The sequence below is a fragment of the Lepeophtheirus salmonis genome, chromosome 2 (assembly GCF_016086655.4).
Source record: "Lepeophtheirus salmonis chromosome 2, UVic_Lsal_1.4, whole genome shotgun sequence".
NCBI classification, from domain to species: domain Eukaryota; kingdom Metazoa; phylum Arthropoda; class Copepoda; order Siphonostomatoida; family Caligidae; genus Lepeophtheirus; species Lepeophtheirus salmonis.
This window is the reverse complement of record NC_052132.2, coordinates 20,247,961-20,268,208: the sequence shown is the minus strand read 5'-3', so window position 1 is coordinate 20,268,208 and position 20,248 is coordinate 20,247,961. Positions and strand designations below refer to the sequence as shown.

The 20,248-nt window shown below is 29.1% G+C and overlaps 1 protein-coding gene across 2 annotated transcripts in view; it reads right to left on the bottom strand.

Moving 5' to 3' along the window:
- LOC121132387 (uncharacterized) overlaps positions 1-20,248 on the bottom strand; it is a 305,542-nt gene that overhangs the window by 125,039 nt on the left and 160,255 nt on the right. For both annotated transcript variants that reach the window (XM_040727787.2, XM_071886685.1), the window contains exon 3: positions 16,650-16,788. In XM_040727787.2, the coding sequence (XP_040583721.1) occupies positions 16,650-16,788 (139 nt within the window). The remainder of the gene's footprint in view (positions 1-16,649; positions 16,789-20,248) is intronic.

Genomic DNA, 20,248 nt, shown 5'->3' with positions numbered 1-20,248 from the left:
TAGAGCTTATTTTTAATAAATTGAAAAATTAAATATTTTGGAAATAAATTTCAAAAATTAAATTTTTTTTGAAAATAAAATTCAAAAATCTATAGCTTTTCTCAAGGAATTAAACTCTTTGGAAAAACATCAAAAATCTTCTGCAGTTCACAAAAAAAAATAATATCAAATATTAAGTTTCAAAAATCAATAGCTATTCATAAAAATTGAATTTTTTTCTAAAAACATATGTTTTCTCAAAAAATTAAATTTTCAGAAAAAAATTTCAAAAGTCTACTGTTGTACAAAAAAAAATTTAAGAAAAAAAATTCAATTTCGTGTCAACTAACCCCTCTCTTACCTATATCCATATGAACTTTGTACACTCTACGTACACACTGTATATAATTGTAAAAGTAATTAATTTTCTGAATGAAAGATCACTAGGGATAAAAGCAAGTCTTGAAAATTGTTTATTTTCTATCCTTCTATTATATATTAAAGCTAAGAATCACTAGAAATTATCTCGTTTTTGTATTAATTAAAAAAAAATTATAGTACTTATAAATATACATATTTGTAAGCCTATACTCTGTGCCTATGTATTTAAGTACAAGTTTCACTCCATAAAGGAGAAAAAACAACTATCATACTAATAAAATATTCATATGAATGCTTAATCAAATTCGTACACTACATAAGTATGTACAGGAGGGTGTTTCTAATTTTTTACTAAATTTCCGGATCACAAGTTCGAAATCTGTTCCTTCTTATAAAAAAATTAAAAAAACTTTTTTTTCTAGAATTTGGACCGTAAAACGTATTGAACCTACAAAAGAGCTGAAAAGATTATTTAGCCAATGTGTGGAAGAAGAAAAATTATTGACCAAGATCAGCCCCAATCTAAAATTTTTAATCGCACAACATCAGACAACATTTGAGGGGCATGGGCTATAATTGTTTTATATTAGAAAGAATCAGCAGCTTATTATACAAATCCAGGAGAGGTAGAACATATTCGAAAAAACAAAGAGGTTGAGGTCATGTATTTCTTAAAGAATATTATGCCTACAGTAATCATTTTAAGCCATTTGACTATTTTGGGTCGGGCGTCCTTGAGAAGAAGTTTACTTATTCCTCCCCTCCCACACCTTCCGTCTCATAAGGTATCCCTTCACGAGTGAGAAGAACTTATATCCGTTTGGAAAAATTATCATATTTTCCAACACGGTGTTCAAGCTATGATTGAAACAGGAAGCTTATTGATTGAATTTTGAATGTTCATAAGCCTTTGTTAAGTTTCTTCAAAGAGGTAAATCAATTTAAGAAAGGTTATTAACAGTTAAATATTTCATTGCTTGATCCGCCTTATTTTAATGTACACCCTGTATGTAATTCCCTTATTTAACAAATATAAAGATAACTTAATTTTTTGGTTGATTTTCTTATTATTTTTTATAAAGAAAATGGAAACATATTAAAAGTCTTTTACATTTTTTTAATTTCTTTGAAGCGAAAATTGCATTCCAAACAAAGTTTTCAATACATGTACGATGTAAAAAACGCAATATATTTTAATCAAATATATATTGGACAAAATATTAATTTGTTATAAAAAGTTTTTTTTTATATGTAGTGCAAAGATTTTATTTAATTAAAGATTGATTTAATTAAATCTATCATAAATTTATTTCTTGGTTTAATCAAGATGATGTTCACTGATTTAATCATTCAGCAGTTGTACATAGAGTGAGTTCTATTGTGTATGATGCACGTTTTCTTGGCATCTTTTCTCTGATAAATGTTATTTCTATTATGAATTGAATGACAGTTGAATAAACCCAATTATATAAAAGCCTCAATTATGAAATATGTTATATTAAGAGTAGAGTGTATTAACATAAATGCTTTTTTCATCACCGGGCTTCCATTACATGGGTATAGTATTCACTTTTTCCCGTATTTAATATCTTCTTTGAGGGAAATACTTTTTTCACTTTTTCTGACTCTAATATGAGGTGACTTAAAAAAAAAAAATAATAATAAGATATGGGCCAATTCATAGTTTGGTTTATTTTTAATCGAATGGCGTTTTGTTTAGAAAACTTTTTTCTATTTTTTGAAGGTCGAATGACCTTCTTTAATAAAGTAACTTTTCCTCGATAATATATAGTTTTTGGCTAGCCTGTATAAGTTTATCTGCACGCCATACTTTCTCTTTCTATCTCAAAATTTGAGACAATGACAGTAGAAAGTCGAAATTCAAATATCAAAACCTATTCATAATGAGGAAATAACTTCGCTAGAGGAAGGAATTTTTGGCGTGGGAAGAAGAAGAATCCAGACTTTTTCGAGATATTTAGGTAATTGGCACTTTGGAGGATCGTGAAAAGAGATTGGTATGAGTTTGTCCCTTATGGAGCATTTGGAGTCCATCCCTGGACTAAGAGATGATGCTTGATGAGATAAAATCTCATTATGTAGACACTACGACTTTTTTCTTGTACCTTGTCCCTCAGTCCACGGATCGACTCCGAGTACCCCTCTTTTTACCTCTCAAATTTTCCATAAGGGACAAACTCAAAATCTCCCGACGTTATTCATTATTAGTAAAAGGTTGCAAAGATTGAATTTCAACCTTCTACTGCAATTGTCTCCAATTTTGAGATAGAATGGGTAATATAACGTATGGACAAACTTGTTCAGTGTATACAACCTTTCATTTATATGTTTGAATTATTCGAAAATATTATATTTAATGCAAAAATATGCCGTTTTTCATTACAATCTATGATAATAAAATTGATCAAGTACTTTTTTTAATCTTTATTCATACATAGACTCTGTCAAATCGTTCTTATAAATGATTTCTATTTGCTAATAATATTAGCTCATGTTGCTATGAGAAAACATTTCATAATTTCATGAGAGCCTAGTAAAAGTTATATTTACCACAAGACTAATAGAAATACAAGGTTAGACCATCATGTAATCGGGCTTCCTAGAATTTTCAATTTGATGTATGTACCGACTGCAGGCCAAGATAGGTAGATTTTAAGAAAATATGCAACCACTAATACACTATGACGTCAATATTAAGAAGTGTGATGGAAGTCAAACCTCAGTCGTACACGCGTTATGTTATAACCTTGTATTTCTATTAACCTTGAGTATCCAGAAAAAAAAAACATATGCATATTTGCCATTAACGGTCAAATTTAATGAAAATCATTATACCGTGAGTTCAAATACTCATGTCCTCCCAAACGAATCTTCAATCTTGCATCAACAGGAAAACTTACAATGGAATATTTTACATTTAAACGTTCTCTTTTTTAGAATAAAAGAATAATCATAACAACATTACAAATATAACAAAGATGTTTGGGTTGTTAAGTAGAAAAAATTCTACACGCGTTTTAGATTATATTTTTTACAACTCTATAAATTATAATTAATCCAATACGAGGGCATTTATAAAGAGGAGTGAACAGTCAACAACTGACAAATCAATACATTTAAGTTATCATCATTTTGGATAATATTTGAATAGACTTTAAAAAAAAAAAAAAAAGAAGTCTATTATAGGAACTTCATGAGATTCCAAATGAGTGGTCTTGACATTTATATATCTATTAATTATACATCAAGGGTGTATGCAGGATTATATTGAGAAGGGGGGGGGGGATAGATTTTTATAGGAAAAAAAATTAAAAATTAAATTTGAAATATTATTTTTTTTCTTTCCAAATATAGAACTATTCACAGAAAATTAAATTTGAAATATTATTTTTTTTCTTTCCAAATATAGAACTATTCACAGAAAATTAATTATTTTTTTTGAAAATAATTCAAAAATCACAGTCATTTACAATTTTTTTTTGAAAATTTATAACTATTCACCGAAAATTAAATTTTTGAAAAAAATTTAATAAATTAAATTTGAAAAATCTATCGCCATTTACAAAAAAAAATTTGGGGGAAAAATTTCAAAAATAAAATTTCAATTATCAAATTTTTACGAAAACAATTTCTAAAATCCACAGTTATTCACATAAAATTAAATTCCGTGTAAAAAAGATATTCCAAAATGACATTTTTTGAAAATCCATAGCTATTGACAAAAAGTTAAATTTTTAGGAAAAATATTTTAAATTACAATTTTTTCCCTATTTTTGAGTACATTTTTTCATTCTGAATAAAAGCAAATCCATAAAAATTAATTTGAGGTGGAGCTACTCCCCCTCCAGCTCTCCCCATCCGGATACCCCTGTATCTATTAACGCTCATAATACATTGGTTTATAAAGGTACACAAATGTATGAAGCAACTTTATTCTTGATAAAGCTCAATAGCCTTGTTTGTACATCAAGATGTACAAACAAGCATCTTTTATTAGTTCTTTGAGAAGTAGTTTATCAACACTAAAAATTGAACCATTAATTTTCTTAGAAATTCAAGTCATTTTCTATAAGATATATACGTACATACTATATTCCGTTATACTTTCATATATTTATGTACACACTTTCACTCGTCTAACAAATTTAAAGATAATTAATAACTCCTGTCGACGTTTTTTTCTTTTCTTCTTTCTCTCTCTTCGTTTTTCATATATACATATATTATATATATTAAATATTCATGAAGAATATTTCTAAAGTGAGGATCTAGGTAAACAAAACAAAGTCTTGGATGATAAATGAAGAAAGGGTGAAAGCACCCCTAAGAAAAAAAAATTAATTATCAATCTGTTTAAATATATGTAAATATAGGATTTTTTTTCTTCTCAAGAAAAAAGATTTTTAAGAACGTCTGTCTCATTTAATTTCTTTTCATAATAATAATAAAAATTTATTAATTACAATCGGTATAACCTCCGTAAAACAAACATATACACTGTATTTACTGGACAGCTGTCAATATTTTTGCTTCTGGGGCTAAATGCAACAATCAATGTAAATCTATTTTCAAAGTATCTAAAAACAAATAATTTTATATATTGCTTCCTTATAACAGTACAATTTGTTCATAGAAAATTAATTTTGATTAAAAATAACGATAATTGAATTTCAATTTTTTCGGGCTAAAATATCAACACTGTCAAAAATATAGATATACAAATATTAATATTGTTAGAGGAAAATGTGCTTGGGGAAAAGTATTCTCTTGAACTGAATGTGAGTTAGTTCGATTCGTTGTCCCTCCTCTACATTTTCTACATATATGGACTTCAAATACAATTACTCGATCAGATAGAGTAATTGTAATACTATAATGTTTATTTGTAACTAATCAGTACAACTTCATCTGACCAATTAAAAAAAAACGAAAAAAACTAAGGTGTATGGTCAAGATTAGTCACTTTATATCCAATTATGGAACTGGGCCCTACTTATAATATGTTGTGCATTTCTTATAACTGGTTTTGCTTTTGTTTTTCAATTTATTCCCAATGATTTCCATATTTCATGATTAAAATAAAATATTGCGTACTTTATTCTAGAAATTACTGATAAATAAAGGAATCTGATTAGCAATACTCATCCCAAACAATCATTGTCTTAACCAATTAACATATTTTAAAATGCTTTCTAAGGACAAACAATGAAAAAAACTGCAGAAGGATTTCATTTTTTCTTGCATTACTTCCCACTCGACTGAAGAGAAGAAAACAAGAAGTAGATAGTTCTTTTCAAATGAGCTTATAGCGTGCTTAATCATCGTTTACTAAGCAATAACAATGCGTTTATTGTACTGATATTATAAATGAAATCTTATGTACTGTTTTGTGGTATAGCATGTATTTATATAACAGTGCATATTCATTTGACAAACTGCATTATAACAAGAAAAATATTAAAGCATACATAGTTTATAAAATATTTAATTATATTTAAGCAAAGCTTGTTTCACAAAATCATTTATTAAATTACATATACCACCTCTGACATAAATACGATAACCACGTTGTTTCCAGTTAGTACTACCCTTCAAACAGTAAGCGTCAAAATTTAATTGCATTTTGACGGTTGGTTCAGAGGTTACTGTGGTTTTAGCGACCCGAGTTTTGTAATTTTGAAGAGAATAGATTGAAAACAATTTTGTGTATAAATTTGACAATTTTTTTTGCTAGAAAAAATAAAAATAGCAAATAGTGGCTTGATAAGCATTAAGGGGAATCTGTACCAAGGAAATCAACTATTTTTGACAGTTATGCTCAATTTAAAGGTGATCGTACAAGAGCCGATAATGCTCAACGCTCCGGTCGTTCCAAACCACCATTTTTTTTTAGCAAAACATAAAAAATGTCCTGAAAATACTTTTAAAAGAACATAAAATGAAGTTGCCTGAGATAGTTGACGTCTTAACCCTAGCAAAAGGTATTGTTTTTACTATTTTACATCAAAATTTGGTAATTTCGAAGTGAATGCCAAGTTTGCCTAATTCCAGACCAGAAACATCAATGCATCGACAATTCAGAGCGCTGTTTGGAGCTGTTTCAGCGAAATAAAACGGATTTATTGGGTTGTTTTATGACACTAGATGAAAGATGGATTACCCACAAAAAAGCTGAATCAAAATGATTGTGAATTGATGGACAGGAGTCGTGAATATTGTTTATCATACTGTATTCCCTAAGACAACTGTACACCTCTTAATTAACAGTAAGCATGAAGTGCAATTTTGACACCTACTGATTGAAGGGGACTAATAGTAAAAAAACTACGTTTGGTCGGTCAACAATGGTGACATATATGTGTCAGATAAGGCACATATTGAGAGATGTAATTCTTAATAGTGATTTAAGAAATTGTATATTATTTATATTGAAGTAAGAAATATTATCACCATGACATAGTTCATTAAGCAAAGTGCTTACTAATTAATTACTTTGTTGTTGTTATCATTATATGAGCTTACACACATAATACTGATAATTATAAGTTCTCCCATATATAAAAATTGAAGTGATCTTTTTTTTCATAATTACTTTCGTGTACATAAATAAATCTCTATAAATAAACGACAAGATTATACAACAGGAGAATCGATAATCATATTCAATCATTATTCAATTTTTATTTGGTGTTTTTTCTGTCAAATTAACTAATCACAGTTTGTGCTTCTTGTCTTTTAGGTCTTTCGCATAGCACAAAGGGGGAACCTTTTTGTTAGATTAAATTTGGAAGGTTTTATTTTAATTACAGACAAACGAATAATGATAGTTTATGTACAAGAATCATATCGTTAAAATAATAGTCCCATATGTGTAATATCATACTTAATGATAATTAATGCATTTAGAAATACTTATGTATTTCATTGCTTTAATGATATATCACATTTTGAAATATATACATTCTTACATAATATATAGTATGGAATTTCTTATTTAATTTAAATAATATTTTTTTAAACTGTATTTAAATAAAACCTGTCAAGAGATATGTACAATGTAGGACTATAAATTTATTTTGCTGAACTCTATAAGTTTCTTTAATTTTCGTTATTTTGCAACCTCATATTCACAATTATTTGCATTCTTTCTTTGTTGATGATGAAATACATTCAGTTGTAAATCGTAAGCATATTTTGGTAGATGATAAAAAAAAAAAACCGAAAAATAGCATGAATACCCTAACAATTTGAAGCATTTTATCTAAGAGAGCAGGTTAGTTGTCATGACATTTCATTATATTAGCTAGAAGCTGCTATTAGAAAATGAAACAAACAGAAGTACTACTACATATACAGAAAGGACATATGTAGGAATCACTCCATTTTTAACCATCAATTGGTAAATTTGGACCAAGTTTAAGGCCACCAAAATTCATAATAAATGGTTCTGGAGAATGCTTTATTTTACAAAAAATAAGCATGATACAATTTTGAATATTCTTTATTCCATATCCTGCTTCAAGGACAGTCTTCACACGGATCCTGAAACTCTAGCAGACTTAGATACCTCTGCAGAGTCTATGGAGCTAGCTATGGACTACTTAAAGGCATCCACATAGTTATTTTAGGTTACACAAGCCTCTCCCTCCAACTTTCCATACAGATAAAAATCGCAAAGGTTAAGATCAGGAGAGTTAAAAGCCTATGTCTAGAAGTCCCACAAAATGAGCCATATTGTCCTTTAGCCATTTCTACACATTCTTGGCCTTATGGGCAGAACGGAGCCTTGCTGGAAGGTTTACCTCCAACCACTTTGTCCATCCAGTGCTCGACCATGTTCTTGAGCACATTCAAGAAGACCTTTTTGTTTACCTTCTACCTTGACTTGAAGAAGTGTCGTTGCATGACGTGACCCTCACTGCTAATAAAACCCAGGACCATCACAGTGGCTGAGTTCCACATCCTTAACACCATGGTGACTTCAGAAGGTTTTTTTATATATCCATCTGTTATTCTGGCTTTTTTTCTTCTTGTCAACCGTGAATATCGTCTCATCCTGAGAATAATATAAAATGTCCTCCAATGTACTTCAACCAAGACAGAATCTTCTTGCACATAACCCCTCTGGTGAGTTCATTGAATCTGTTAACAGGTCTCTCACCCTTAGGAGGTAGCTATTTAACCCTAAGTTATCATTGATGACCCTGGAGATGGTAATACGGTGCACAGAGTGGTTTTTGGCAATGATGGACATGGATTTGCCTGGGTCAGCCTTGACGGACCTCTCTAGCCCAGTAAGGAGCCTGGGGTTCTCCTTCTGTTATTCTTGGGACCCTGCCAGGACCTGCTGGACATACCTGTTTTTTGTACCTCTTGATGATGGTGTAGACGGTGCTTTTTGGGTGGTACACAAGGAGTTGGACGATGTGAGGGGTGGAGTTTCCTTTGCAATGGAGTTCGATCACAGGGGACCTTTTTGGTACTTTTTCTTCATGAAGTGGAATTTTGTTTTGTTTTTCTCGGAAAATTATAAATCTCCAGATAAAAAATTCTACATGTAAATATCCCTATTGTTGCTTTTGACGGTCATAAACTTGGTATAAATTTATCTGCACGGGTCTGTATATTGAAAATTTGAAAAATCTACATCTATATTGGATATTAATTACAAACGACTTGAATTTGTCTAGATGATAAGTTTTTCGAAAAGGTGCTGTATCTATTTTATTGGGAATTTCATAGTTTTTCATGTCCACACACAAAAAAAATTGCATAATCAAAGCTGGCTCAGAATGTTGAAATATCTCATCGAGATCTTATTGCTAATTAATTAAAAAAGGGAATATTTATAATAATGAGTGCATTCGGTGTGTACAAAATAACTACTTCCCTTAATTTGTACAATTTGATTATACAAGCTGCAACTTGTACATACAGATTGTACTTGTTATTTGGTGCGTAACCGACGTTTTCAGATTATTAAATCCTGGAAGCCTATTTTTTATTTTTTTTTATTAAAAAATAGAATATTATTTTATTTGAAACGAATGTTACAAGTCTAAAACAGATAAATATTTTTCATTCTTCTCAGAAAATATTTCCGTGTGGACAGGACTTCTATAATCAAATTATAGCTTACTGACGAAACTGAAGACATTCCAAAGATTAATTTTTAATTAATAGGATAAATTTAAATTACTCACACGTCTACATTTTTAGGGGTAAAACCATTTTTTTAGTTCAGTTTTTAATTTAAATATTAATTTATTATTAGAATTATAGAGGGATCCAACTATTTAATTGTGCCATTCATAAACGAACAAAAAAGAAATGGAGCAAATTGGATAATCTATGCTTCCATATAGAGCCGCCACTGACGGAATTTCAAAATTTTGGCACCGATACGTCTGTAATAAATATTTAGGTTTTTAATCATATAAATAAAAAAATTATTTTCTTGTACCTCTATATTATTCGTTCACCTTGAAGAAGAAAAAAATAGTTCATATATGATATTGCAATAACAACCATTTCCCAAATTATGGCATACTACTTAACATCAATACTATTTCGTTATGGAATCAAAAATAAAAATAAATTAAAGACGTAAAAATCATCTAACATATAGAGTGTGTTTAAAAAAAATTACCTTAACATCAAAATAAGCCATATTTTTAAAGCCCTAAAACCTACCAAGTCAATTCTTACTTATTTTCAATGACCTTAAATATTCTTTTAAATGATGCCACATAAATTTGGATCAAACTTTTGACTGGCCCTTGACGACAGGATAAAGTTGCTTTTATATTTTTAAGGGATCATATATGTAATTTCATGCTGTGGCCATATACGAGTATTTATCTGTGTGAAAATTTAGTCGAAAAGAAAAGCTGTCCATACCACTAATTGCATCCTTTTTGACCCATAAGGTCTAACCCCGATGACACTTGGTTCAATTTGCGACACCAAACTGTTAATAATAATAATTTGTTGTTAAAAATTGATGATACTTTGATGAAGAATATTAATAAAAATCTGTACTGAATTTTGGAATGTTTCATATTTCTTCTTACTTAGAAAACAATCGATCATTTCAATGAAGGATGTAAACAAATTTTATCTTTTTATTTGCTATAATATGATGTCATAGAATTGGCAAATATACCATGCATCCCAAATCCTGTGTTGCTATCATTACTTTTTATCCTACTTTTGAAAAGTATTCCAATTGCATTACAAATGGTTTCCCCTAGAATTGACTTTTTTTAAATTTTTTTCAATAGTATGTTTTCATTGAATATTCATTAATTTATATGACAAAGAAAATCTGTTTAAAAAAAAGAAGTAATTAATCCTTTCTTAAGGAGTATGTAAATATCGTTTTTATCCTATTGATATTTGAGTCTATTTGTACATATATTGTGCACAATGATTTATTCGAGGTTTCTTTAATACTAACATACAAACCTATATTTAAGCTTACTTTTTATTTGTTTACGTTTATACATGGAAGGTATGTATATGATTTTTTGAACAAGGAAAGGATTTTCCCCATGCCGTACCTCATTGTGGATGTTGGGAATTCATTAATCTCTCTTTAATATTTTTTATAACAAAGTCTGCATTCATTTCATCATTTCAAATTTGCCTTTTTGACAAGAAATTATAAATTCTAAGTATTTACTCGGGTATAAGAATTTTTTATGTTGATAATATGAACAATATTTTTTAATTTTCAATGTTGTTTTCATTATTTCTTATTCTTGAGGAGAAAACATGTGGCTGGTCAACACAAAAACAAGCTAGAACTATTTTTCTCAAAATTAAGTGTGGTTTAGGTTTGTTCTTATACAAATTTTTCCCTTGCTATCAAAAAATTATTCTTACTTACACTTAAGGTAGCAAAATTGATTTTCGCTACTAGAATTGAGAAATTACTAGATCTTATTTAAAAGAACCTATATTGGGACAAATATAAGTTCTTTAAAAAATCAAATAAAGGTTCTAAACTATACCTAAACTTATTGGGATTCTCAACTCCTCCTACAAGTTTGAATAAGAAACCTATACATGAAGTTTATCAATAAATAAATCACAACGTAAACTCAATTTACAGCCTTCAGACTGTACAAAGAAGATGTAGTCACTTTTTCACTTTCTAACAGACACATAATTAATTAGAAAGTATGTTTTTAATATGTTTTTTTTTTTTTTTTTCATTTACACATATTAAATCAGTCAAAGATCATAAAAGTTTGTAATTCAAAACAGAAAACATACAATGTCCAAATAATAATGACAAAATACAAATAACTCAATGTATGAATTTGAAATATTATAAGTTTAATTACAATAATGAAGGAGAAAAAGAAAAACCGGGAGATAACTAATCAAATCAAGAATTCAGACTCTTGAGCGAGTTCGAATAAGTAACGTTGGTAAATACTCTATATTAGTATTTTCACATTGTGATTAGTATTAGTATTTCCCTTCTATGGGCAGGGAGCCGAGAATTAATATCACTTCAGAGACATAATCATAAAGCCAAGAAGGGAGTTCCTGGTTCATGTGCTTCACAGCGTATATTATACCTGGCACTTTGGAGATTAGCAACTCAATTGTCCACCTATGCTTATACCGCGAGGACGTTACAATGAGCCAATTCGAGGGACTCAATCTTACATGAAAGTTTCTCCAGACTTCTTCCTTCACCATCCTAAGGATTGGAGATAATTTTTATACATTTGTAGAATAAATGAAAAGAGGTTTCCAGGTATTTTTTGCAAAAACAACAAATTATCTCTTTAGGATCTTCCTGGGACTTATTTATAAAAATATAGGACGGCCCTAGTCTATACATCAGCCATTTTTGATGTTCCATGCTATCGTTAATACCAAGCCGTTTGAACCTTCGCCTTGTGATTGATGAAGGATACTTAATGCAGGATCGGAAGACCGAGATATTTTCTTTTGAAATTTCATTCAGAGAATATCTGCCGTGTTCTATTGATAGAAAGAAGTTATTCATCATGGTGTTCCCGTCTGATATATATTGGCCTGCAAAAGTAATCCTTGCATTACTAAGAAACTCACTTCTACTGTTAAGTCGAAGATTATAGGTTCGTTTGAACCTAGTAAAGGGGGGAGATTCTCAATTCTCATTCTCATACTGAGCACATCTTCCTACAATGGTGACCTAATCTTTTCACCACTCCAAACATTTCAGATGGACACATGAAGATCCGTTCAGCACTTTGAAAACTAATCCATTGTAAAAATTTATTCTTGATTTTAATTTCCCAAAAACCACCTGAGCTTCTGAGTCGTTTTAGCATGTTTATTCTTGATTTACATATCATATTCATAGACTAGTAAGGACACATTTCTTAAAAGATTATTGTACTTTCGTTTTGGGCGGATTAAGCGGTTAAATGAAGGACTTCCCTAGGAATTTTCCGTATATGTAAGATCTGAAAGAAATCTTAGAAAAATTGGATTTCGAGAAGGAAATTCCTAATATGTGGTACGTCAATATATAAACAATCTTGAACACATATCAAGTAAATAAAAACAAATCCCAATTAATTTGTTTACTTCATATAGGAGTATATTTACTATTCAAAATTTTATGGAGTTATTTAGATCAATGATGGGTTTTGTAATCAAATTTATAGGATGAATTTAGATAAGCAAGCATTTTATCAATAGTTTAGAACCTTTATTTGATTTAAGAAACATAAATTGGCCCTCATTTGGACCACTCAAATATAATTTATCCATATCTCCTTCTTTTATTGTGGCTACTTTCAATGCAATTAACGAGACACCCAAAAGGGTAATGATAAGAATAATTTGTTGATATAAACTGACAATAATGTGTTAAGATTCAAATATACAGAATGCGACAATGAAATTTTCTACGTCATTAAAATTAATTTCTTACGCTCGCTAATTAAGGTTTTAAATGACATCTCAAGCAATGTTCCAATACATGTGCTGTTTGTCTTGAGCATTGCTTTAATTAGACTAAAATCGGACGAAAAATGAGTAAACAGGAATAAAAAAGGTAAAGGGGTTCTTGCCAAAAAGTTTTGGTAATAACATTTTCCATTATGATTTTATAATAAAAAGTTATTAAGTTTTTGGTTTTGCTTCTTGATCGCGGAAAATTTCCCTATAGCACTCTGTACTCCACCCGCAATTTTGAGAAAAATTACTCTAACTTGTTTTTGTGTTACCGGGCTTTATATGTACGTATTATATAAACACAAAGCGATGCGATATTGTAAAAATATTTTTTAAATTGTTCTAATAAAGAGTATTAAAAAGAGGCCAATATTATTGCAGTGATATTTTCATATGTATGTATTGTACGTTAATATATAAATAATTCCATTACATCTATATACGAATGTTGTTGTATATATATACTTATTTATTTACAAAAGCCTTTTCTTCCAAATGTAATGTATGTTTGAACAAAAAGAGAGAGAGAGAGAGGGGGGGGGGCAATTATCCCAGAGGGTCGTAGAGAGAAAATATATCAACTATTGTAGCTATTTCTTACTTGCAAACAATAATTGTAGTTATATAAATATAAATATTTCTTAATGAAACACATAAATAAGATAGAAGACAAATTATATCTCTGTCATTTCTTAAAATATATATAATATATAACTACATTATTTTTGTGTATTTGCTGTGGAAATATGTCATATTTGATTGATTAAAAATAACACTCAATTAAATGGGAATGATGTTTATTACATAGACAAAATGATGATAAATGTATATGGATTTTAAATTTCATTTTTTATTATATTTTAATATATAACTTTCTAATAGTCATTGATAATGAGTCAAATAGACGGGGGAAAGTCCCATATTAGGTCAAAAAGATTTTAATTTTTTTATGTCTTTATATGAAATTTGTGGAGTATTGTTTGTTTGCTAATGACGTCAAATGTGAAGAGTGTTGTGAATCATTATACAAATTTATTTTTGAAAAACATTTTTCTCATGAGAGACAAACATTTTTGGCACTATTTATTTTGAATTGGAATAGAAAAAAGCTGCAACATGTGTGAGTTGGAAGAAGTCTTTTTAAGCTTAAAAAAAGTTACAAGTACAATGTTGAAAATAGGTTGTATTCAAGTGTAATTTGTAGAATAACTACTCAGTGCTATAATTAAGTAGTTGAATATTGCCTCAATTGCAGTGAGGCTAAATTAAAAAAATAGTATAGGTTGGTCTTACTAATTAATCCTTCCTATTTTAAAGATTCTAACGTATCAAGAAACAAGGAGTATTATAGTTTATAGTGAACTCTGTCAGTACATATTTCGTCTCTTACAGTAACCATATTTTATGTGACATTCTCTCATGCATGATTTATACGCTCACTATAATTTATAAAATATTGACATACTCAGTTATAATGGATCAAAAAAATAGCAAACACATGTTTTTATGCTGTTTTAAATTTTTCCACGCCGAAAACCAAATCAGTTCCCACAAATTGAGCCATAAGCATAGTGTTGAAACCCTTTTCCGTTTTCCAAATAGTCAATATGTAATGCATACCTTGTAAAAATATCAATTATATGACATAAATAATTATATGAATTTGAGTAGTAGATTCGAATAACCAAAATTAAGATGTGATAGGTTACATTGATATTTTATCAACAAACTCTAATGATCAATTTTTTTGTACAACTTTAATTCACTCACATACGTTGTGTATCAACATACAATCAATCTTGTAAAAAATGACAGAAGAGGAGAAAATCCGAATTTATTTTTTGTTTAATATATATGTACAGGGTTAATCTTATTTTTTGGTACACATTTTATTTGTTTCAATCTAAATGACATTGTTGCAAAATCCTGTAGGAGGACAATCTTAATCTAATCAAGACATCTTATCAGCTGTGACGTGACAGAGAGAGTAAAAGGCGTGGAGGAAACTTAGACGTTTAATTTACATAGCCATACTACCCGACTGTGACTCGCCTGTCAGGATATTTATAGATAACAAATATAAAGTACACTATAATACAATCGGCTTAAGATAATAAAAGAGATTGAGAGGGGGGAAGGAGCTTAGCAATTATAATATACAACATTATTTCTGTACAGAGCAAGCTGAGACGGTTGAAAAGAGAAAAGAAGATTCTAAATTTTCTCATGGCCAGCAAAAAATCGGGTTTGCTCTTTTCTTATGAATTTTTTTTCGCTGTTGATGCCATTGTGAATACACAGAACATCAGCTATATCACAAGCCAACATCCAGACAATGTCTAAGCTTAAGTGACACATGTCTTCAGAAAAAAAAAATCCATTCTCCAGTTCAGGCAAAGTCTGTTCTCCCATTTTTGTGTAGAGAAAGGAGCCACTTAATGCAGATACTTATATCCTACTTCTGTTTTAGAAATTGCTACCTCGGGCCAAAGCAAAATTCGGGGACAAATTCGTTTTCACTCAAGACAACAACTCCCTGTCATTGCCCCGCTAAGACTAAAGACTTCCTGAGAGACAACATTCGGTACTTTTGGGACCTCAACATGTGGCCACCCTCCTCTCCAGACGCAAACCCCTTGGACTACTCAATCTCGGTTTCCCTTGAAGAAAGGGTTCGTACTACTCCTCACTGAAGTGTCCAGTCTCTAGCGGCTTCCATCAAGAAGAAGTGAGCTAAGCTCGAGTCTGACTACATGCTCAAGGTATGCAAGGGATTTAGGCCTCGAATTGTGGCAATTATTAGAGTTGAAGACTCACATAATAAAAGCTATGCGAGCACTATTTTCAGATGATTTTGTCCTCACTTAACTTCTCGTTTAAATTTTACTCTTGAATAATTGAAAAAAAAAAATATTATATCACAAGATAAGATCACCCTGTAGATACAGGGCCATATTTCATCGATAGCTTAGAAACTTTATTTGAATTAAATACTTATATTGATCCCTATGTGGAACTATTCAAATAAAATCTATTAGTTTCCTTCTTTTTTGGGACGTTCAATGTTGTCTACTTTAAGTGCAATTAGCAATAATAATAGTTTGTTGATATAAATCGACAATAATTTATTTAAGAATACAAACGTAATCCACACTGAATTTTGTTAAATAGAATACTATCTTGCTTATGTGTTGCTGGACCACATATTCAATAAAGTATTGTTAGAGATAGGAAAAACTTATAAGATCAGTTTTATAAAATCAAATCACATTTAAAAAAAATTGTATAAAAGTTATACTCACTTATAACTGTTAAATTTCGATCCCTGTTCTCTGTGTGAAATGGAGTGCTACTTTGTGTAATTTGACATCTAAACTCTCCCGATGAATCTAAAGTCACATCTTGTAGAACGAGTTCATGCTTTTTCCCAATTTTGGATATCTGTAAAGTAGAATACAAACATTATTATTTCAATGGTGCTAATTTACTTCTAATCTGTATAATATTCAAGTAAAATGAATTTGAAATACTTCATCATTGAATACGTATGAAAAAAAAGTATAATTTTGAAAGTTAGATATCTCACATACAAACAGAAAAATAAATAAAATGAAATATAAAAGTTTTGTCTCATTCAAAAAGTTTTTTTTTTCTTTTTGCATAAGTATATTTTTCTTCAAAATGCTTTGTCATTCTTATCACTTTATTTTTAATTGATTATTTATTTAAGTTATTCATTTTTTATCTCAATAACTCTTCACGTAGTATTTGTTGATCTGAAATTATAATTTAATTTCTTTTCAGTTGTTTCCCTATAAAATGATGTTAAGAAAAGAGTCTAAAGTTTTTATAAATGATTTCTAATGAAAGTGTTTGATACCTACATTAAAACTAAATAGTTATTCATAGCGTTGTGTTGACTTGAGTGGAGTAAATTAATTAAAATTGTAAAAAATAAAATAACTAAAAACAATTAAGTAGCCACGTATAATTATGCCTTTCAAAATTACCTCAATTTCTCATTCGTTATAGTTATGAATATAAGTGAACAAAAGGCTTATTTTTGATAAAATTTATTATATTTCCAATGAATATTATCATTTATTAATCACAATATACATATGTGGTTCGTCAATATAAAAACAAGCTTAAGATGAGAAAATCCAAATTAATTTTTTTGATTCATATATACATAAAACCCAATATTTGAGGGACATATTTGAGTTAATTATAGGTACTGTATTTAGAGTACAATTATTTATTTTTATTTCGTATTTAATTTACGTTACCTTCAAAAGGTTAATAAGAATAATTTGTTAATGTAAATTGACAATTATTTGACAAACAGTACAAATTTAATCCACACTCAATTTTGAGAAAACTCAATCTAACTTCTTTTGTGTTGAATAAAATAAATGAACAACAAAATATTAACCATAAAAAACTCACAGTTTAGGAAAGGGCTTATTATTATAAGCATAAGTTATAATGTACCTAAAAAAACCATATAACTGAAAAACCTAAAGATTCAATATCATTTGTTTATTTTAATGACTAAAGATTCAAAACAATTCAAAGTCAACTCCCAATTCGGGTGTAATTGACAACTTGACTCCAGTCAAACAGAGTTCATAACTTTTAGAGTCGATACAATACAAACTAATTATTCATCAATTTATATTTTTAGATATACAGTCATGGAAATACAAATATCTTACTATACAACAACTCTGCTTCAATAAAGTTGTATGGTTGTCAATACCAAAATAGATATCTATTTTGATATTTTTCGATTCTTTTTCGACAAAATATAAAATCAAAAACGTTGTTAAGGTCAGTTCACACGCACTTATAAGGGTATCATCAGGATTTTTAGTTGGGACTTGGGGTTAGAGTAAGAAATTAAATGATTTTTTTATTAATGGTGAAGGAAATTTTTTGTTTGTTTCAAAATGCCTTAACGTCATTCCTATTGAAATAATAAAAAGGGACTTCTTCACAAAACCATCATCGATATTTTTCAAATTTTGTACATATTCTAATATTAGTTAAAAACTCAAAAATCCAAAATTTCAGCCTTTTTGTCCTCCAGCTCAGGATTTAGAGGCTTCTAAAGTCTTACCCTTGACACCCCTTGCCGATCTATAAATTGCTGTATTTTGAATGAACTTTAAAAACCATTTGATATATAATTGTTGTATTCTTTTTTTAGTCTATACTATAAGCTAATAAAACGAGTTTTAACCATAAGGTCACAAGGTCAATAATTTGATCTCACTAAAATGAAACATGTCCATTTTTAATTTCAATAAAAAATTAATATGTTAATTTATAATATATCATAAGTTCTTAGAGATTTATTTCGATTCTACTTAAATACTAAATATGAAAATTTGTGTGTAGATAGAGCAAATTTCTGAATATTTTCGTCATTCCAACCCAAATTTATCACTTAAAAATAACAGGATCTTCGATTCCCCCCCCCCCTTAATTACTACACGCTAAAAACCAAGCATATATATTCCATAATCGCGAGTATAATATTTAGTATATATATTCAGAAATTTGCTCTACATACGCACACATTTTCATATTTTCATCTGTAGTATTGTATTTAAGGTGAATCAAATGGAAGACAAATAAAAAATGCTGAAATTTTGGATTTTTGAATTTTTAACTATTATTAAAATATGTACCAAATTTGAAAAAAATCCAAGACGCTGTTGTTTAGTGATTGATTTGGCTTGGAATAAGTCCTTTTAATGATAATTTAATTTGAAGCTTGGCAGAAAATAGCATTATAAGATGACTAATCATATAGATATTTGTAGTGATCTGGATATGAACCTTAAAATTCATTTGAAAAGGCTCATGTAGTTTTTTGTTTCTTACTTATCCTGAAAGGCATTCCGTGACCAAAAGTATAGCACTGCTTAACTAAATATTCTACATTTGTAATATTCATGACAACGCAATTACACACGGATTAAATATTCCCGCATTTCTACCAAAAAAAAGTATGTATAAGACAATTGTAAAGAAAACAAAAGAACGTTATTATTCCATTCAGTTCTAGTTTTGTACACATTTATATATTGTACATATTTCTACTCTCTAAAAGAATCCAAAATGAGAGGTTTTTTTTTGTTACTTGAATTGAATGTACATAGGGATATTAGTTCTACATGCCTTTATATACATATGTATGTGCATACATACATTGGCCTCATAATCAACTCGCTTTTATCAATACGTATGTTTTTTAGGAGAGGCAATATTAATTAGGGATGTGAAAATGGTCTAAATCCTTGTGAGTATAGTTTTAAAAAAACTGTACATTTATGTTGGTAACCTGCAAGGAATTGTGTTCTTATAATCTATGGTCACCTATTTTTCAAATTCAAATACATTTGTATTGGCTTATTACTAGGCAAGAAACACTATAATGATCTCCTTTCTTGAAAATAATTTGAAGGACCAATATGCAAAAGAAAAGAAAAAAATACAAATATAACGTTATCACTCTGACAATTTCAGAGCAGCATAGCTGTCATGGCGTTTCATTAAATTAGCTAAGAGCAGTTATGATGTAAAGAAAATATACTCAAAGTCCATACCTTATGATGTAGGCAGGAATTACTCTGATATCAATCCTCCTTTCTATTACAAATTCAAAAACTATAATAATATGTTCTCTCTTCAAAAATTATAGGATGAAAAATAATAATAATAATAAAAACTACAAAAAAACCTTCCATAATCATTTAATTTTCATCTATGGTGATCTCTGTCGGTAGATACATATATCGTCTACCAAACTTGTCAACAAAAATTTACATATTATTATTATTTTTTAAAATTTAATTTCCAAAATTAAATATTATATTTTTCTTTTTGATTA